At 34.0% G+C, this 22,162-nt stretch overlaps 1 protein-coding gene across 7 annotated transcripts in view; it reads right to left on the reverse strand.

Moving 5' to 3' along the window:
• LOC109088960 (leucine-rich repeat-containing protein 7-like) overlaps positions 1-22,162 on the reverse strand; it is a 108,850-nt gene that overhangs the window by 26,221 nt on the left and 60,467 nt on the right. For 4 of the 7 annotated variants that reach the window (XM_042758311.1, XM_042758309.1, XM_042758314.1 and 1 more), the window contains 17 exons: positions 18,800-19,002; positions 17,004-17,121; positions 16,779-16,857; positions 15,565-15,654; positions 14,872-14,928; positions 14,058-14,121; positions 11,186-11,260; positions 10,717-10,861; positions 10,547-10,619; positions 6,832-6,961; positions 5,590-5,705; positions 4,971-5,040; positions 4,708-4,807; positions 4,496-4,620; positions 3,234-3,422; positions 1,879-2,001; positions 633-719 (listed from right to left, as the gene is read on the reverse strand). In XM_042758311.1, coding sequence (XP_042614245.1) covers positions 633-719; positions 1,879-2,001; positions 3,234-3,422; positions 4,496-4,620; positions 4,708-4,807; positions 4,971-5,040; positions 5,590-5,705; positions 6,832-6,961; positions 10,547-10,619; positions 10,717-10,861; positions 11,186-11,260; positions 14,058-14,121; positions 14,872-14,928; positions 15,565-15,654; positions 16,779-16,857; positions 17,004-17,121; positions 18,800-18,988 — 1,830 coding nt within the window. In that variant the 5' untranslated portion in view covers positions 18,989-19,002. Of the gene's footprint in view, positions 1-632; positions 720-1,878; positions 2,002-3,233; positions 3,423-4,495; positions 4,621-4,707; positions 4,808-4,970; positions 5,041-5,589; positions 5,706-6,831; positions 6,962-7,811; positions 9,425-10,546; positions 10,620-10,716; positions 10,862-11,185; positions 11,261-14,057; positions 14,122-14,871; positions 14,929-15,564; positions 15,655-16,778; positions 16,858-17,003; positions 17,122-18,799; positions 19,003-22,162 lie in introns of those variants that run through there. The other 3 variants (XM_042758310.1, XM_042758312.1, XM_042758315.1) reach the window with 3 other exon arrangements.

Genomic DNA, 22,162 nt, shown 5'->3' on the forward strand with positions numbered 1-22,162 from the left:
TTATATTAAAATAGTATTTTCTTACTGTATTTTAGATTAAATAAATCCTTAGTATGTTTGACTGTAAGGGACTCCTTTAAAAAATACATAAAAATACAGTCAAAAATTATTTTGTCTTTTGAATGTTTGTTAATTTTCTTCTAGAAATAAAGGTGTAATGAGTTTTTTTCCACCTAGTATGTGCTGCTGACAATATCTATGGTGAAAAGCACTTAGAGTAATTATAATTTAGATTTATTAATACAATTTTTTTGTTTAATAATATTTATAATTTATTGTTTATTAATATATTTTAAATTAGAATATTTCTTTTAAATGTCACAGAGACAGCAATTTTTAATAACAAATTTAAATGACACTGCAAGGTTGGACAGTCTCCTTTACCCTGCATTACCCTCCATACCCTGCACACTGACGTTATGCTGGAAACGGTTGGACTGGGAGTCACCAAATGTAACCTTTTTTTTTTTTTGACTTGATTATGGGAAACAAACCCATGCATGTATTTAACAAATGTTTCACCCACAATGGGGGTGCTGAGAAAATGAATTGAATTTGCTTTGAAGGCAGTTGAAATGAGCCACCCCATATGTTCAGCTGATTTTCTGCTGTCTGGTCTCTCAGCCACTTACTATGAGGCAGAAACAGGAAGAGGAAGTAACGGCCAGGCTCGTATTCTCTGGCTGTTGAGGCTTGGGAACGACGCGATGTAAAGAAATCTAAGCAAAACAAACATACATACATATATACAAACAAACAAACAAAAATGGATTCTCATGGTCTAGAAAGAAAAGAATGTGTAAGAAACATGAGGTTTATGGCACTGGTACTCCCAAGGTCCCGATAACCCTGATAATAATAGGAATATTTGTAGCTCCAGTTTAGCCGGGGGTCTCTGAGACCATGGGGGGTAAAGCAGTGTGAGGCCAAGCTGCGATGGACACAATACACCATGCACTTGTATGCTATTCTAAACAAAGAGCTACTGCAAGCGTAGAAAAGCCTGGCATCAATGAATGGATTATGAATGTAGCTGTGTTTGCATAATTCCTTGAGATTTATTATAGTTTACTCAAATCATTTTAGCATTCCTGAATTCTAATTCATATTTTCATATACAGTAGGAACCTTTAATGGATCCTCAGAGTGTTCTTGATATTTCACGCTGACCTTTAGTTTTGTTTACTAAAAGATTCCCATCTGTATCCGGAGCAGTGCTACAGGATATAAAACTGAAGACTGAGCAAGAGTAAAAACACTGCAGGTCTAGATCTCGAGTAAATAAATAATAGTAAGATTTTTTTTTTAAGTGAGTTACTAAAAAATGAAGGATACTACAAGGTTTACTGTGACATTCACTACTAATTGCACCAGCTCTGCCTTAATATTCACAGGCAAAGTTAATAACATGGACGTTATCCTGTGTTCTAAACAACACTGCAGCTCTGGCGGTTCGGGAGGGAGGTTGCTGGCTGTGAGAGATGAAACATTTGCACTGATCTTTGTGTATTTTATCTCGGCAGGTTCAACTAACCTTTAACAAACACACTCTGCGCACTACTCAACACTCTACTTTATACATGCAATCGAACTGACTCCGAGGACACCGAAGATGCAAATACCAGGCCTTCAAAAACAAAGAAACTACTGCCTAAATTTCATTACACACTCTCATCCTTCTCTTTCAAAATTATTGACTTTGGAAATCCCCTATGTGTTTTGTATCTACAATAATTTATCATTATAACTGCTATGAAAGGTTAAAGGGAGCTTAAAATAAGCTGCAATCTCAAGATACTGTGCTGCATAAATATTTTAAAAGGATAAAGGCATCTAGCATTTAAAAGAGAGATAATTAAGAGAGAAAACTCATCATACTTCCGAGCTCTCAGTCAGATCCTCTTTGTCTTTGCGGTTTGGGATGTCAATGGCTGAGTTGAGGATGATGCCTTGATCAGACATTGGTTGTTTCGAAAAGTCTTTGACCTCTCGCTCTGTCACCTGCAAAAGAATGCCCACTAATCTACAAGTGTCCCATGATTCAATGACAAAATAAACTCTGACTTTAAAGGATATTTAATAAGTTACTAAAAGGTTATGAGGTGGAACAAGAATAATGAGGGTGGGTTAAAAGATTGATTATAAGATATTTTTTCTAATTTATTATTTATTTAATGTATTTGTTTAATGGTTGTTGTGCAATAAGGATATGTTGTATGTGGTGGGATAATTCATAGATGATGGAATTTTGTATGGTTATATAAGGGGTGGGAAAATAACAAGCTTTTTGCTTCAGCCCGCTCCTTTTCGAACACATGTAATTTTATTTTTGATATTGCATTTATGTGGTAACACAATTGTTGTATGTTCATATTTTACTTTATTTTTATTTTATTTTTTTTATTTTATTGGTTGTTGTTCGAAATAAAAAAATAAATAAAGAAAGAAAGAATAAGCCACAAGAGGCTGTGCATTGCAGTCACAGTTCATTTAACCCTGGATAACCACCATAACACACTACCTCTGATTGTTTTTATAAAACTGCAGCAACATAATTGTTTAATAAATACAATTGTTTAATAAATAGTTCTTAATTTTTTATTATAATATAATAAAGTATGATTTAATAATATTTATTATAATATAATAAATTAATATAAAATTATCTCTAAATGTATAAATTATTAGTATTATTATATGTGTTTACGGTTATTGTAATAAACATTCAAATGTATATTAAAAAAAAAATTAAGGTACACTACGTAACTTTTTTTTTTTTTTTTTTTTTTTTGCTCAAAATCATGAATCCATCTTCCAAAACGTGTTTTTTTCTTATCCTGAATCACTACAGTGCTACTATAATATGTGTTTATATTTAGACTATTTTAAATAAGGATGCTAACGGCTGTGGAGTAGCCCAGTACTTGCGTGACTCATCATATACATACACAGAGTGAAGTAGCTCCGGCTTTACAAAAATTGCATATTGTACCTTTAAGTTTGTCATGCCTAAAAAGCTTTAGGATCCTCGGACCCATGTTTAAAATCCTCAACAGCTTCAAATGTGGCTCGCCTAATAAAAATGCAGAATCTGATCTATCCTTTATATATATATATATATATATATATATATATATATATATATATAAATTGCACTTTGTAGCTAAATTGCAGAGACATTGATCTATGAACCCAGGTAGGCACTGTAATAAAATAAGCTAAAGAAGCATTACCTCCTTAGAAGTAATGGGCCACTTGGGCTCATACTTGTCTTGGCTGTGGAGCTCCATATTGGTCCCAGAAGAACATTTTTCAGTGTTGAGGGTGTGAGTGGTTTTACCCACCAGGTTCTGCACTGACTTCACCATGTTCTTTAGGTCTTCTGGGTAAGGGGTGGGATAGCGCTTCAGATTAATCTCAACCTGCAGATAGAGCAAAGATATGAAAGTTTTTTCCTAACAAAATGAAAATGAAAATTCAAATGCCTAAAAAGATTAAATAATAACTCAAATTCTGAAAACAACTGCTCTAGGGCAGGAGCGACACTTAGGTGCCACGGGATGTGCACTACATTATGGATTAAAAGAAGGGAATAAAATATGAGGTACAGCGCTCTGTTTACTCATGTGCATGAATCAGAGTGTAAAGAGGTCTTGAGGCAGGTGAAAAGAGTTTGGTAAATGTTTAATATTGATCTATTGTGCTATTGTGCGTGCTTTTGTGGCTCCTGCTAGTAACAGGACTCACTGCATTTGGGGTAAAAGTTAAGAAATTATATGTTGTATAAGGTGCCAAAACAATAGAAGGAGACCGTATTGCATTGTATGTTCATTCACACACATCTATCGGATTGTTAAGTTGTGGCAGGTCTTGGTGGCAGCTCCCCCTGCCATGCAGATTTCCCTCACTTGTGCTTGTCGTGTCTCAAAGCTCTCCCCACGCTACTTGATTGACACTTCTTATTTGCATTTGATCTATTATTTGCCATTTAAGCATTTGATTGATAATTTGAGTATTTGATTTATCATTTGCAATGTCCAATTGAGAATTTGATTTGCTTTTTGCGATGTTTGGTTTGAGCATTTGATTTATAATTTGAGCATCTGATTTACCATTTGCAATGTCCAGTTGAGCATTTGAGCACTCAATTTAATTATGACAGGTTTATACTGGCTTAATAATGAAAATTAAATATCAAATACAAATTCTGATACAGTTCATGCCTCCCTGAATTAGGAAATGAAATTGCATTTTATCATTTGATTTCTCATTTTTGAGAGAAACAGCTCCTTCTGTTCTGAGAGTTTCATTTATTATTTGATTTATCATTTTAATTTTGTTAGGAAATAACTTCTTTAGGAACAGCATTTAGCCCATGTGGGTAAGATATGACCCTTTTCTGATATTAACATCTGTGTTCAGATCAATTGAGATGGATGTTACTACCAGGTGTATACAGGGCCCAAGAGGTTCACATTGTAATTCTTAAGGGGACCTTCACTTTTCCTGAGTTGTCCTCTTCTTCCTTCTTGTCCTCAAACTCAAATGCCACCGTCATCCTCTGCTGTCTCTGTTCCTCCCAGAGAGTGGGATTAAAGCTGTCACTGTCAGACTGGTAATCTGCAGCATGGAAAACACATGTCCATCCAGTTTAAATCCAGTAAAATATAAAGTCAAAGAAAAGAGAAACGGTTGATTTATTCTTACCCTCATCGTGCCGGGGCTGCTGAGGAAACATGTAGTTGGTCAGGACTCTCTGTTTGGTCTCAGGGTGAGCTTCTGTTTGAAGGGGGATAAGGGCCTTGGACTGAATAACAAAGGGAATTGTTGTTAATACAACTACTAGTTGAAATCAAATTTATTCAATGGCAGCACTGAATTAACTGTTCATGCAATGTGGTTAAAAAGTGGTCCAAATACTGTGTAGTTAAGACTTTGTACACAATTTAAAAAGAAGTCCAGATAACAACCTGATTGTCAGATAACCAGAGTGCAGCAAGATCTTTCAATTTAGTGAAAGTGAAGGGAAGATTCTTTAACCTAAAACAGAACATAAAGGATTAGTTCATAAGAATTTAGAAAGGCAAAACATGGCTAAAGTCAGATGAGACTGTTGGAGAGAGTTATTTGGTGTAGTTAAATCTTATGAAGATCTGTGGTGATTCTGTACACTTAAGATACCACATTAACTCAGACACTCTAATGGCTATGCCGCATTTAGTCTTGGTTAAGTTTAATTACTCTGCTTCCAGATAATCGCAGTCAGAGCATCGAAACTGTCCACACAGCTCATAAAGAGCTTTCTTAATTAACCTGTGGGAACGACAAGCACTTTTCTGATGTCATGCCCTATTACTGTGCTATTATGGAAAATAATAAACATCCTCACTACTTTACACGAACCGATTGGGACTGTTCATCAAACCTATAAGATATTTAAAGAGGCACTTTCTAAACTTTAAGCAAATATCATCTCATCTTTTATTCATTATACAATTTTGCAGATCATGTGTTGGCACGAATGTTGACAAATGCGTGCACAGGGTGTAAAATGAAAGAAAAAAAAACTACAGGAACATCTGGTGTTACCTATTGTCACTTAGATTGAGAACACGTAGCTTTGTCATCTGTCCAATCTCATCAGGCAGAAACTCCAGTTTATTGGAGCGCAAGGACATGACCGTGACATTCCTGCAGTTTCCAATCTGCAGCACAGGATAGGATATGATAGCTCTGGTAAGGTGCAATTTTGTCAGCCTTTTTTTGTTGAATATTAGCATTCTATCTTTCTCTCAGGTAAACTGACTCTTGTATTCTGTCAATACAGCAAGTGAAGGTCAGCAGGACATTACCATGCATTTGGTTTTACAGATTTAGGCTGTCCTGCATTCAGCCACTTGAGTGGATCTCACAATGTGGTAGCAAAAATATATATGTGCTGTATTATTTTATAGTTTATAGTTTAATAAAGCTTTGTGTGTTGCACAGCAAACATTGTCACTTCTGGATTCTCTGGGTAGCAAATATATTACTGTTTGAAAGTTTGGGGTTAGTTTTTTTTTTTTTTTGTTCTTTTTAAGTAATACTTTTTTCCCTGCACAGATGCATTACATTGTTCAAAAGTGAGTAAAGACATTTATAATTTTACAAAATATTTCTATTTCAAATAAATGCTTTCCTTTAATCATGGAATCCTGAATTAAAGATGTAAAATTGTTTCCAAAAAAAAAAAAAAAAGCACAACTATCACCAAATCAACAAAATAATAAGAAATGTTTCTTGAGCACCAAATCAACATTTTGGAATGATTTTTGAAGGATCATGTGACACTGGAGTAATGGCTGCTGAAAATGCTTTTAATTAAAATTGTACTATTTCACAATATTAATGTTTTTTTTTTATTATTATTATTATATAAATACAGCCTTCATGAGCATAAGAGACTTCTTTTAAAACCCCCAAACTTCTGAACATTAGTTTAAGTGTTTAAAAATTTTTCTATCAATATAAAAGCTATTAAGATATTATGAAGGTATTACATATTCATATTAAATCTATAAGACCCCAAATTTTTAAAGAATAGCTGAAAAAGTGGTTTTGTTGCCAAGTAATTTCTGAGCCCTGTTAAAAAAATATATATATATGTATTGTTGTAGACCAGCTTGAACACACCTAAATGTCCTTAAACTTGTTATTTAAACTGGCAACCAATGTAAACCAACTTTGCTGGTCTAGGATGTATTTTCAGAACAAAGAGAGGTAATATATATAGAGAACGTGACTTTGCTTCCCTTATTATTTCTGTAGAAAGTGCATAACACTAATACTCACCTCCCTGGGCAGCTCAGTCAGGAAGTTCTCATCGCCTGCAAATGTCCGAAGATTGTGCAGGTAGCCAATGGTGGGAGGCAGGGATTCCAGCTCATTACAGCTACAGTCAAACTCCTCTAAAAGTGATAAACTGGCAGATGTAAGAGAGAGCAGGTGAGGAGTGTTCAGTTATGCAGGGTTGCTTAATTCCTATTGAAAGCTTATTGAAAACACTTTATGAGATGATAAATTAAATATACATCATGTGACGTCTCTTTAAAGGTCAGCAGATAAAGAAATAATTGCCTCTACTGTAGTGAATAACTCTTCTTTAAAAAAGTTTAGGGTGTAGGTTAAATTGCAGGTTTAAACAAAGTCTTAAAGGAATAGTTTGCTTGTTTTTGCTTACCCTCATGTCATTCCAAGCCCATATGTTTTTTTCTTTTTGTACACTCTTTTTCATATAATGAAAGTGAATGAGGGTACAGGCTGTCAATCTTCAAAAAAACACTATTTTTCAAGTCTTCTAAAGCCATATGAAAGCTTTGTGTGAGGAACAGACCTAAACTGATTATTTACAAAAATTTTGCTCCAAAGGCATATACTGTATAGCACCACTGTATAGTTTTCACAAGTAATCATACACTGCAAGGACCCCCCCCAAAAAAAAAAAAAATCAATAGAAACACAGAAAAGATAACTGGTAATTTTCTGCTAGGACATTATCTGTTAAGTAGGGCTACCCTCGACTAAAGGTTTTTCTAGTCGACAAGTAGTCATTTTTAGCAGTTTCATGTTTATATTAATAAACCATATAATTCATAATAATGAACCTTTAATTGCATATAGCCTATCAGTGCTCAAGCGCACACATAAAACTTGCAACAGCACACTGGCAGAAGTAATGATTATGAATGTGTCAGGAAAAAAACAGCAAGAAGACTGCCTTAATATTATAATAATTCATTGATAAACTAGGGTTTTCTGTATTTTTGGCTGCAGTGATGAAGTAGATGACATTGAGTTGCCATCTCCACAGTGGATGTGCATGTTTCAAACGGATTACATAATCTGAAAATATTTGTTTTCCATTTGAATTGGTTCATTTAAAAGACATTTTGCTTTCTATAGATATATATTTTTTATATATAAGCACAGGCAAGCACAGAGTTTTGGTTAATTTTTTTCTGCCTAGATGGCAGAAAGCACACCCTGTTTACTTTCTTTATTTTACAAAAGCACAATGACAGAGTATTTTAAGTTAAATGCAAATGATCGCACCGGTGCCTCCAAATTAACTGTCATGCAGTGAGAACGTGACTATTCAACTTCCACACACCACATAAACACTTGTAAGACGCAACTTCCACAAACCACATAAACACTTGTAAGACACAACACACTTGAAAACACTCCGCACAATACACTTGTAAAACCATGTAATGTTGCTAATGTTGTTTTTTCCTGTGACTAAGCGACTAATAAAACTTTGATCGACTAAGCCTCTTCTTGTCGACTAATGGTTAGCTGACTATAAGGGGGCAGCCCTACTGTTAAGTTTACAGACATTCAACCTAAAACCCAACACAATTCAATGCATAATTTAAAACGGGTAAAACACTTATGAAAAACCAATACGGAAAATCCCTTCATATTAACACAAATTGTATGGCTTCAGAAGACTTGGACTATGCAGTACAGATGATGCTTATGGTGCTATTTTGTCATTTTGGAACTTGACAGGTCCAGTTCCTGTTCATTTTCATTGGAAAAGAGCGACCAGTACATTCTTCAACATTTATACTTTAGTGTTCCACAGAAGAATAGAAGATTGGAAGAAAATGATAGTGAGTAAATGATGAAACACAACCTATTCCTTTAATAAGGAATTCACATTCTAACATCCCATTCAAATGTTTACAATGTGCAAACAAACAAAATATCCAGGCTTAAGTACATTGAATTTAAGTAGTGTCAGTATCTATGGCTCATAATTTTAAGATGAGTTTTGTTAATAGAAAATGAGAATTATGAGTTATGTGGAACCATTGTCTCCACGTAAAAAAAGGTATGAATTAACAAGACATGATAAAGGGACTGATGATGAATTTACTAAATATGCTATACTGCAATACAATTCTGGTAGTTGTAAATAGCACTCTTATCTTACAAAATACTGGGCTCTTAAAGCAATCCTTATGTTAGTTTATAACATTTACAATGATCTGGAATATGCCACAGTGTTTATTGAGTCAAACAAGTTTCAGTACTTTTAGTAATGAACCTCACATTAATCTTTTGGAAGATTTTTTTCCCCCTTGCAATCCTCCTGTAAATTGTTCTTTAGTTCTTTTCCCACTTTTTTTGTCTTATTTAAATTTAATCAATTTGAAAGAGGTCGATGTATATTTGTTAAGCTAAGTAAGGTCATTAGTCCAACATTGGTTCTAGCAGACTGGTCCAGCTGGCCTTCCATATGCAGGGATTTCATTGTGTCTCTTTAAGCGAGATATGGATGCAAAGGTATGCCCTTGCCTAAATAAACATGCTGTGGCAGACGTGTGGGGAATACAAACACTCGCTGGTCTACTTACCCGGTTTTTTGCCACGTGCACTGAGGTGCCCATTAAAGATGCATGTTTGATTAACACAACACACAGAACCGAGCAATGACAAACCAAGAAGAGAGATGCATGGAGTATAGTATCACAGGAATGAGGTAGTGGTGACAGCTATGACAAATGAAAAAGGCAGTCTGCAAAAAATATGACCTCTTGATTTAAAGATGCTATGAAATATGGTATATACACCTCGTCCCTGAATTTCTCAATTGGTTTTGCATTAAAAATCCTAAGTCAGACTGATTAGCCAGTTTGATTAGGCAATTTGTAAAATTAATTTGAGGAAGATTTTATCAGACTAATATAAGGTAATATTTTCAGTCTTAATTAACTAAGTTTAATATATGCTGCGATATAATTACGCCATCAGAAAAGTTACAGGGTTGACAGTTTTTTTAATGTCTCTTGCTGAATAATAATAATAGTAATAATAATAAAATAATAATATTGACCCCAGACATTTGAATGGTAGTGTATGGAAGACATAAATGCCACTCATTTTGTAGAATGACCAAAAAAAAAGAAAGAAAGAAGATTAAACTATTTATTTAGGTATAGCTAAAAGGCATCAAATATGAGGTATCAAATGTACATTTTGGATAAACAATATACTATGATTAAAAGTTAGGATTTTTAATTAACTGTACACTTTAATTTCAGAATCTCATGTTTTTTTCCTATTGGCTGCACACGTTTTCCCTCTAATATAGGTAATAAAGATGGAAAGACATTGCTAACATTGCTGAGAGTCACATTGAAGTTGACAGTCAGCATTTTAGCATTTTCTCATGCTGAGGTGAGAAAAACTGCCAGAATGACAGCAGAATTGTTATGTCGTGCACCAGATGGCAATTCAGTGAATAATCCAATACAGAGAGTACAAGCTACAGTGCAATGTCATCGAATGTCATCATAAAAAAAAAAAACTGTGTATATATATATATATATATATATATATATATATATATATATATATATTAGAATGGTTCAAGTCATTAAAGACTGTACTGACCACTGGCTATAAACCACAACAGGGATTACGATCTAAGATGGTATTTTCTGCCTTTGTCATTTTTCCTTTACACAGCTGGATGAGTCGTAAATGAGTTACTAACCTTCCAATGGTGTTAGGCAGTGAGGTGAGCTGGTTGTCATCAACTTTTAATGTTGTCAATTTTTTCAACTTTCCTGTGAAAGATGTTTTAACGTTGTAAAGACACACCATTTCTTATACTGAAAACTTAAAACCCAAATATTTCAACAAAAATAATCAGTGGAACTTCACCTATTGAATCAGGTAACTGTTGCAGCATGTTGGAGGAGAGCAGGAGATCCTCTAAGGACTCACAGCCGGAGATATCTGCATCTAGACTCTCAATCCTGTTCTTGGCCAAGTCGAGATATCGCAACTGCCTCAGTTTCCCAACAGACTTCAGCAGATGACAAGGAGATAAATGTAATCATATATTATGCTTTATACATATATTATAGTTTAGTACTAGAGTACTAAAATGTCATTGTCAAATTCCAACAGTTCCCCCAAATAGGTTCTCATCATATACTCACACTCAAGTTCTTCCAACCCCATATTATATGACGAAATGATATGAGAGTGAGAATATAATGACAAAATGTTTCATAAATCCAAGCTTTAAAAGTATTTTAAATTTATGAAATCTATAACAGGGCTGACATTTAGTACATGCAATAGATGCTCACTCTGGAATTCTATTATATTTTTTGAAATTGCTTACCCCTGGTATGGTTTGTAATGAATTGTTGTCCAACCACAGCTCTTTTAAACTATGGATCTGCTCCAGCACATCTGGCTGTAACATTAAAGAGGGTCATAACCAAAAAAAAAAAAAAAAAAAAGAAGAATAAATACAGTTTTGCATTCAAAATGAACAGCAATTTATGAATGTTAACTGAATCATTATGGTAGCTTAAAAACTTTAAAAACATTTTTCTTCTCAAGGTGCATCATACAGTATTTCCCTTGGCAAAAAAAGTACAATGTTTAATGCATTCAACATATTTGAAATAAAGGCCCCAAACTGAAAACTCACATTTTCATGGTTCTGGGGCTTAAAACAACTACTAAACAGAGATACAGTATGTGGTAATAAATGTATTGTGAACTGTCTGCTAAATTCTCAGAGGAGCTTGATTTGCTTTTCTGCATCATGGAAGATATCTAAAAAAACATTACTGTAAAAAGGAAACATTGGAGCCTATTTTCATTTCAGAAAAACACTTTAGAGTGAGTATCAAATATTAAATCAAACCACTTTGCTGCACATCCTTTGAATCATTTAAAGTCAACACAAACATTATAAGGTGTTGAAACCAATAACCAATTCTTATATAATAAAAGCACGATCTTCACAACATTCCAGAGGCTTCAAAAACAAATTATTGTTTTAAATTGGGTTTCAACAGACCCAAATCCCCTATGCGCCACAGACTCAGTCAGTTCTTAATGGCTGTTCTCTGCTTTTCTCTCCCTTTGAGCCCCAGCATCTGTCCTCTCATGATCCCCTCAGCAAGGACTTCAATTAAGAAACTATCTGTAGCTCAGAGCACCACACCAGCAAACATCTGCCAACATCACAGCAAGAGTCAGATATCCTGATAAACGCTTCCAGTGCCACCAGTGCTCTACTCTCAACACTCATTGTGTGCTGTGTGCTGTTAGAGAGAAATATCTGCCTAAAAATACATGACACCAACAGAGCTATTATAAATTAAACTAATGATTGTTTTCAGGCTGTGCGCCTTCTATGCCATGATTACCTGACATGATGCAATGCACCCAAAAATGCTTGAGGAAACCAATGAGTAACATTTCTGTTGAAGATTATTGCTTGTTAATGTACTGTTGTTTTTCTCATTAAATATTTGGTATTTTCATGAATAGAGTACAAAATAGGGCCTAAAATTAAAATTAAATATTATATGAGCTGTTTAACCATCTGTTCATTTACAAGGCTTTTCTGTGTGATTTTGTCATTTACTAATAAAAACATGCAGTTAAAATCAATTAGTACTCTTACCAAAATTGTTTTTTATTCCGTCATTTACTAATAGGACATGGAATGACACATTATGTAAAATATATAAAGTTCAGAATGTTTAGAATTGCTGGACACAATTGAAAAGGACAACAACTCCAACATCATTATTATCAGAGATATTTAAAACATCTGATATGGAGCTGAGATCAAATTAAAAGAGCAATGATAGGGCTGCCAACAGAAAAAGGTCAAAAGTTATTTGAAAAGTCATCCTGAAGTGGGACGCGGAGGCTGAAAGTCCAGACAGCAGTACCAGAAAGTGTTGATGAGTGTTTTCTTATTACTTGGAGGCATTGAGCAGTAAAGTATGCTTACTGTAATGCCAAACCATCTGTTCCCTTTGGAAGCATTGATGCGCACGTGCATTTTTTCATCACCCAAGGACAAAGTGCCCTGGATATTCCAAACGTGTATATGACACTGACACAAAGATTAAAAGTAATTTCACAATTCTATAAACTCCACCTATTTGGTACTGGGAAGCTTAAAATAGGGCTGGATGACATGGCCAAATATATTCATATACTAATATATCATAATATTCGTTTCACACCATTAACAGGGAAGGAGTTGCATTGCCACATGTTTGATAGACCACAACAATAAATGTAGATATGAAAAAAATATCTTGGTTACACGATATTCCTTGCAAAATCTGCAACAACAAAACTAATAACAGTAATAATGTTTTAAAAATTATTTGGGAAGTACAATTTACTCCTCAATTCCTTCTTTTTGCCAATTTGTCATGAAGACATTTGAGATTCAGTGTGTATTTGACAATAGCTTTTATTGTGAAGTTTATATATATATATATATATATATATATATATATATATATATATATATAGATATATATATATATATAATATATATATAGAGAGAGAGAGAGATATAGATATAGATTTATTGGCAAACCCTAGCTTAAAATCTTTTACCAGCCATTATTAAAACATGTTTCATAGTTATTGGAATGGACCAGTTTTAAATACAACCAGCAGCTCCTGTTCAAACTATCACAGAGCAAAGCCAATTACTGAAAAAAAAAAAAAAAAAGAAAAAATCTGCTATTAATGGCTACTTTGGAGTTCAACTGCCACAGTTCCTGTAGACACAGTAGCTTGCCTGCTCACGGACCTCCTCATTGATTTATACTCAAATAAATAAATGCAATGCTTCCAGCATAAAGCACTGAAAGAAACAGCTATGGGGATGTGTGAGAGGGGCTACCTGGTAAGCATATGATAAATTCCTTGCTATTGTTTACTCCAGCTTGGGTGAGCCAATTAAATGCAGCTCAGTAGTGAACGTTCTGTCATGGCAAGCGCTGCGTATTTGAACCAACTCATGAATAATGGATCAGCGCATGATGCAACCAACGCAGTGCAGCACTAGAGAGCTGACAAGAGACTCTGGGAATAGAGGCAATAGCTTCCCCTACCCCCCCTCCTCTATCCCCCCTAAGCCAAAATCCATGCTGGGTAAAGACTGAGTGAGGTAACAGCTGTCTCATTGATAAAAGTGTTCAATAGGAGAACATCTTTCTTACCAGTTCAGAGAATTCATTGCTTCCCAAGTCTAACCGCTCCAGTTGCGACAGCCTATGAATTGACCTGCAACATGACAAAACTCACTTCAAATATATGTAGACGTTATGGATTATTAAATGCACTCTAAAGAACTAGTTCACCCCAAAAAGAAAATTCTGCAACTCTAAACTCAAATACACAAACACAGCCCTCAATCAGTATGCTATGAGAACAAACACCGCTTTCTCAGTTTGGTTTTGACGGAAAGATAAGCGGTATTATTGCTAGCAGATCAAAATAGTCTTGAACCAGAACATCTGAACAAGTCAGCAAACATAAACCATCGTGTGCAATATGTGTCCCTCTCTAGAGAGGTCCAGAGGTTTTCCCCACTGTGAAAAAATGACATTGTAGACTCTGCTACTCTGGGTCTGTTACACAAACTTGTGTCTAAATCACATTATTAAAGGACATAAAAAAACTAAATGAAAATCCTCTTCAGGGAAGATAAGAGAAGAGTTTTATATATTAATGCAATTATTTGAAGTGGTGTTAGACTCAAATATCAATATTGGCTTATTTGCTCAGCTGCTATAGTAGGTGTACAAAACAAAAGCTCTATCTCTTTACATTTTAAGGCAGTGTAAATGAAGAAATTCAAACAGAATTTAATCAAAATGCCTTGTGGCAGAAACTAATACTTACTATGAAGCAAAGACCAAATATATAGGCATGTATTTATTGATCCCATGTTGGCAGAAACCAAAGAATTATTCATAAGAAATAAAAGTGACTTACTTTGAAATGAAATGAAATAAAATGAAACTGACTTACTTTGGCATAGTTTTCAGATGATTCTCACGAAGCTCCAGGATCCGTAATTTAGATAATCTGAAAAAACAAATCAATTTGGTATTTGAGCACAAAAAAATATTACAAATGTTTCACAATGCATTTTAACCAGGCGCTGTTTGGCTGCACCACGAGTATTTAAATTAATGTCAATCATTTCAGCATGAATGTATCATTCTTGCTATAAATGTTCAGACTTAGGACTATTTGTCTGGACATTGCGCAATTAACATTGCATTATTATCACCTTCTAAAAAAGCTTAAAGAGAATGAATCAAGCTCTATAACAACACAGGCAGCCCGTGCAAATACACAGTATTGTCAGGGCAATTAATATTTTGTGAATTCCCCAGATACTTTTATCAAAAGTAAATGCAACAACCCTTGACCAATGTCAGCTGCAATAATAAATCCCCTTTTCCCCAATACAAATGAAATAATCATTCATCATTAAACCCAATATGAGCTGCAAGAAACCATTTATTCATGAAAGCTTTAGGCAAATCACTGCCAGAATCAGCCCCATGCTGCTCCTCGGATACAAAATAACATCTAAAAATAAAAATGCTACGATGACAACTACAAGAACGAGACAAACTCAGACAGGTGTGTTAAAGAGCCTTTTCACAATTCCCAGCAGAGCAGGAACAAAGACGCCCAAGATGAAGCTCTTACCTCCCAAAATTGGCAGGCAGGTATTCAAGGAAGGCGTCATTTAAGAAGAGCTGTGTCAAGCTGAGGAGCTGGGTGAAGCCGTCTGGGAGCCTGCAGTAACAGAGAGGTGATCAGAACCTCTCAAATGCCAGTTCCCTTAGGATTTGATAAGCGTTAAGTACTTTAGGAGTGGCGAGAGCCATCTGTAATCCCTCTACACTTCCCCTTCCACTAGCCCTGTTAGTATCCCAGTAAATGGAGTCACTTGAGGGCTGATTTTGTCATAATATAAAGAAAAGGGCTTTCTGCAGACCATGCACTGGATCCTGAATGTTTGATCCTGTAACATAACCTTCTAAATCAAAGATCTGAAGCTCAGCACTGAAGGCCAAACAAATACATTGAGATAAAAAAAGAAATGCATGTCTTATCTCTCCTTGAGTGAAGTTTGGTTCAAGGCATGATGTCTACTTACAATATGCATTATTAATGTACAAATGTGCTTTAGAATTCAAAACTATGTTTAATCGTGGATTAATTTTTTTTACATGAAATATGAAAACATCTAGCTTTTGCTTGTATGATCACTTTGTATTTTTATCCCCAGCTCCCCAAATAAGGAAAACTAATAATTGCTTCCATTTGAGAGTGAAGAGAAAAAATACAGCAAATCCATGTATTGTATGATATAATTATCAATTTCATATTGTGTAAACTGTAGATAGGAAATCCTCTTCAGGAAAATAAAAGAAGAGTTTTATATATTAATGCAATTATTTGAAGTGATGATAGATTCAAATATCAATATTGGCTTATTTGCTCAGCTGCCATAGTAGATGTGCAAAACAAAGCTCCATCTCTTTACATTTTAAGGCAGTGTAAATGAAGAAATTCAAACAGAAACAGTGTTTGAAAGAAATGGCAAAATTTGTGAAAAAGAAAAATACTGTAATTATTTCACATGCAGCTTTTACTATCTCATATTTAAGGGACATGAAATACTCACTTTTTTTTTTTAAAAGCCACAACATTTAAATAAGCTAGTAAAGAAAAATTTGATTAAAATTATTAAAGAAAGATTGACCATAAAATTTTAACCAAACATAAAATCCACATAATATTTTAAATAAATTTATATGGATTTGTCAGCTACCTATACGTATATAATAGTACAATTATCAAACATTAATGTTCCCAGTCTTTCTGATTTAAGAAATGTGAGCAGCTCTACTTACTTGGCTATAGGATTTACACTGGCCTCCACAACTGATAGACATTTACAGCATTTTATGTTGTCTGGAAACTCTTGAATACCTGAAACAGTGTCAGTTTCACCATGTTAATACATGTGTATAAAGGTACAATCACATACAATCATACCAATATGCTCGGCACAAAAAATTGCTTGGCAAAACAGATTTAAGTAAGCAAATATAGAATAAATGCAGTTAAGGATATACCATTTTTACTAATATCTAACTCCTTTAGATTCACAAGGCTGGCGATGGTGGTTGGCAGGCTGGAAAGGTCATTGTCAGGCATGCTCAGCTTCTTGAGTGCTTGACAGTTGAAGAGTTGCTAAGAGAGACAAGGAGAGAAATAAGGAGATTTGGTTGAAGAATGTGTTCATTTTTGATCCTTTGTCCGTTTCATCCTTGCTTGTTGGTTATAAAAAAAAAACCAAATTTTACACCCGTAATTTAGCTCCTAAAGTCATTTAGCTCCTCTTTTATTTCTGTGTTGCTCTGCTTTTTTATAGGTGACTTAGGACACCCAGAGTGGCATTCCCACAGATGGACAAGCAGTTATTTAAAGTTTAATGTGCCATGCTATATTTGTACCGTCAATGTTTACAAATTCTTAAAATGCTTACAAATTAGAAGAAAATATTCCACAACCTCACATTACTTCTCACTTCCATTTAATTCAGTACTATTTGATTTGATTTTCTTTAATAAATTCACAAAACTAAACCATATTAACTTTGAATCACAATCTGTGTGGTATTTTTGAGCTGACAATCAGTTTGAAACCATCCTGTAGTCTCAATCAATTTATTCACTGAAGTGAATACTAGATTTGTAATTTTTTTTGATTAATCCAAAATAATTCATTGAGAAATAACTTATTTCAGTTCTGTAGCCTCCCCTGAGCCCATTGAGTTTTAACTGACCCCCTAAAGCATGCGGTGAGTTTGATGGGGGGTAATTGAGAATGAATGGTGTAAAATCATGTGAGAGGAGGCAATGCCTCCATCGCGATATGATTGAATATGATTTTTGTTTTGGATATGGTTATGTTTGGCTGTGATTGGTTCATACGATAAATCCCGCCTCCTGTATTATTGTGTGCATTTGCAAATCAGTCTGAATAAAGAATGTAATTGCGTTAATGGGAAGACTAATTCAATAAAGTAAACAACTCATACACTTAGATATAGCAATTTTGCTACGTCAAAATAAGACTTAAAATGGCATGAAAACATGATCTGTGGGAGTTTTTACTGAGTAATTAGCTTTGTGAAATTTAAAGTGAATCTCTGTATATGTGATCAGTATTTACCAAGCTTTGATGACTGATGATCCCAAAAAAAAAAAAATTTTTTTAAAGTTAACTATTAAAAAGAATAGCTGAACAAGTTCACAAATAAAATATATTTTAGTTTCAATTCTTACTGCCTTGAGTTATTATTTTGGAATAAATGTAAAATGCTTAAAAACACTTGGCTTTAATAAACATTATTGATTACACTGTTAATGTAAAAATATAAAATAGAATTGTTTTTTCTTCTATTCTGAGAGTGTAAGTAATGTTGACTGGGACATGAATTTACATTTAATTAAAAAAAAAACACTTTGAGGACTTTGCCTCCTCATATCAGAATACCACAGCACACCATTGAGATATACAGTATATATATATATATATATATATATATATATATATATATATATATATATATATATATATATATGCAGCTTTGCACACACAATATGGGAGCTGTCCATGATCCTGTTATAGATACATTAGAAAGAAACCTTAACCAATATGAAATACCAAATGGTAATAATGTAATATAAATAAACTTCAATTGAGGTAAACTTTAAGTGCTTTATAAGGAAACAATTACAGTAATATTTAAATTTGCACCATTTTTGTGTACTGTTACACTGCTGTGCAAGATGATGTTCAGGAGTTGATTTATCCACTGTTTGGCAGATATTATGCAAGTTTAAGCTGACACTTGACAATTTACCTTAGGCAGCTCCTCAATCTGGTTGGCGTCAAGGTAGAGCTCTTCTAGAGTGCGCTCGAAGCTGAAGATCTCCTTAGGGACCTGCTGCAAGCTACAGTGTGAATAATCCAGCACTGAGATAACCTCCTCCTCCCCCCGGAAGCATCGACAGGGCACCAGGCGGCCGATGATCTTCCTCTTAGTAGTCATCTCCAGACACTGCACTGTGGGAAGAGAAAAGAAAAGAATATTCTAGTTTATGACAGAATAACACATTCTCACAAACATATAGCTGATTCAGTAAATCACACACTCATATTCACACAAATAACTTTCTACATAACTGAAGCTGGTATAGTTTAAATGCTAAGCATTGTCCAAAAAAATTGCAGAGTACCACTGTGTCTCTATAATTGGTCCGAAAAAGAAATTGTCTGAAGCTTTGTGTTTTATTCGAGCTGAGGTTGAGCTTTTTATTATCCATGAACCTTACGATAGGCTGTCATTATCTTTGTTTATTACACGGCTCTCTGGAATACTTGCTTCTCATCGGTCAGTCGTGGCATTGAACAGTCAAATATTTTTGTGTAATGACTGCTAAACTCTATATTTGACAAGTGGACACAGAAACTGACCAGTGTTGCTTTAATTTTAAGTCAAGTCAAGTCACCTTTATTTATATAGTGCTTTATACAATACAGATTGTCAAAGCAGCTTTTAAGTATAAAACAGGAAAATAGTATGTCAATAATGCAAGAGGACAATAGTAAACAGTCAATTTTTCAGTTAAAGGCAGTTCATCATTGATCCAGTGTCAGCGTCCAGTTCAGTTCAGTTCTCTTCCAATAGTGTCTGTGCAGTCAAGTCGACAATATTGCCAGAAATTAAGTGATCCCAACTAAGCAAGCCAAAGGCGACAGTGGAAAGGAACCAAAACTCCATCCATTACAGGACAAAAAAAAAAACTTGGGAGAAACCAGGCTCAGTTTGGGGGCCAGTTCTCCTCTGGTATGGTGTGGTTTTATTTCAGGCTGCAACACAAGTCAGATTGTTCAGAGGACTTGTCTGGTTCTCATAGTCTTTACTGAGGATCTGACTCCTTTCATGACTCTTTTATCACTCCATGATCCCTTTCTTTTCCTGTCAACATAAACTGATATAGCTAATTGGTGCCATTTTGCATTTCAAATTATAAAACTTGCCTCTGAGGTAATAATTTTTAATTTAAAATTTATACTTTAAAATTTATAACTTTAAAATGTATAATTTAAAGTGATTATAAACCTTTTGATATGTGGTTAGAAGTTCAGGAGTCTCCAGATAAAGCATGAATAGACAAACATTGCTTGAAGAATGAAAAAAGGTAACAGTCAGAAAATTATGAATAAAACTAAAAAAAAATGTGTTTAGTATTGTAGTTATGTTAGATAACTAGTTCATTGAAAAGTAGTAGCAAATAATAAATAAAAATAAATAAATAATTTTAAATAACACTCATTTAAAATAATAGTTAAATAATTAAAAACAACAACAACAACAATAATATTTAATATTGTAACATGCATGTGCTGCTGCTAGGCAGACTAATAATGTACTATATTTCTCAAGGTAATTGACAAGTAAACTATTAATATCATATAAATTCAAATCAATATTTCAAGTTCATGTTTCTTTTTTAGTTTGGCAATATTGGTGTAAGGAGCAGGATAGTCAACAGTCAGCCAGTCATTGTTGCAATATAATCATTTTCAGGCAAGCTGATACAAAACCAATTTGCTTTATTTTGTAAAAATAAACATTTGAATTTTCACTTACATATTGATTGACTAAATTGCATTTTATTGTCTCCAATCATGATATTGCAATCACTGCACAATAGGCAAAACAGATTTTATTATTTTCATTAAAGCCAAATGGGATGAATCATGATATACTTTAACCCTTTAATTTAGAGCAAAGAAAAAAAAAAAAAACATGCCAGACTCAAACAAACCTGAATCCAAATGAGCACAAACAACACCTCATCAGCACCACATCTTTTACATTTAAGACAGTATCTGCACAGTCACAGGTTTCTGAATCACAAATTTCTCATCAATCTGACTTTCGTAAATGAATATCAACATCGTATCTTAAGTGAAATCATCCTGCTGGACAGAGTGCTGTAATTACATAAGGCAAACCAAACCAGATCCCTCATAAAATGAACCACATCCACTTAATTTGAACCATGAGCTGAGCATCATAAGGTGACTGATAACTTAACATCTGCCCTACAAGACAAAGACAATGACATAAAGGCTCAATGCTGTACTTCAGAGGTGTCAGTGTGCAGTAACCTGTGACATAAATCAAAGCAGTTTATCTGATTTAGTTTATCATGAAAGCTCATTTAACACCCATGACAGAAACCCGTCAGGGAGCTAATTGCAAATATCAGTCAGTGGAAAAAGGAAGCATTATAACACAAAATTGCTTATATCAATCAACTGTGACGAGATATGTCTCTACTGCCTCTGTCCTGACAAGAAGTCAAAGAGAAGGAAGAGACATGACGGGAATCGTAATGTTCTTCAGGGATGGAAACGTGCTGCTAAAACAATGTTTGAGAGGGCATTAGGGAATAATGTCTGAAATGGAAGACAAGCTGTGCTAATGCAGAGTGCCTTTGTCTCTTGCAAATGCAAATGTGTCACTGATAATTAAAACAACCTCCACTCAACAAAGAAAAGCAGCAGCTCTGGATGAACGACTACACAGAGGATTCTGGAGATTAAAATTTCAGGAAGAGTTAGTGTAAGAGAGTGGAAATTTTAGGCTGCTATTGCTTGAACACTGCAATCAAATATTATACTGTTACTGTATATATACGCCTAAATTTTAAAAAATTGAATTGCATATACAAACATCCATCTATTTGGATTACACATTTTGTACATAGACAAAAATAAATAATAAACTTAATATGATGCATTTTTGTCAGTCATGCGTAAATAAAAGAGATAAGAAACAGGTAAAATTTATGTAATTTTGCTAATAAACTGTATGTGTTTTAAATACACAATAACCCGATTTATCACAAATATAGTTTGTTTCAGTCAGTGTCATATATTTTAACTAAATGAATATTGCTTGTTTCACAGCTAGCCATATTTAACCATGTCCATACTTTTTAACTAAATTGAACTGTTTTCACAATAAACTGATTTATGCTGATTCAAAGCACATTGAATAAGTGCACTTTGAAAATATAATTTTATGATTTAAATAAAATCAAATAGATGCAAATAGTTAATAATAACCATATGTTTCATTTATGTATGACTTAAAAATATGCATCACATTAAGTTTATTAGTTTAAGTTAAAATGACAAAATTTCAACT

This window comes from Cyprinus carpio, chromosome A6 (genome assembly GCF_018340385.1).
Source record: "Cyprinus carpio isolate SPL01 chromosome A6, ASM1834038v1, whole genome shotgun sequence".
Lineage (NCBI taxonomy): Eukaryota > Metazoa > Chordata > Actinopteri > Cypriniformes > Cyprinidae > Cyprinus > Cyprinus carpio.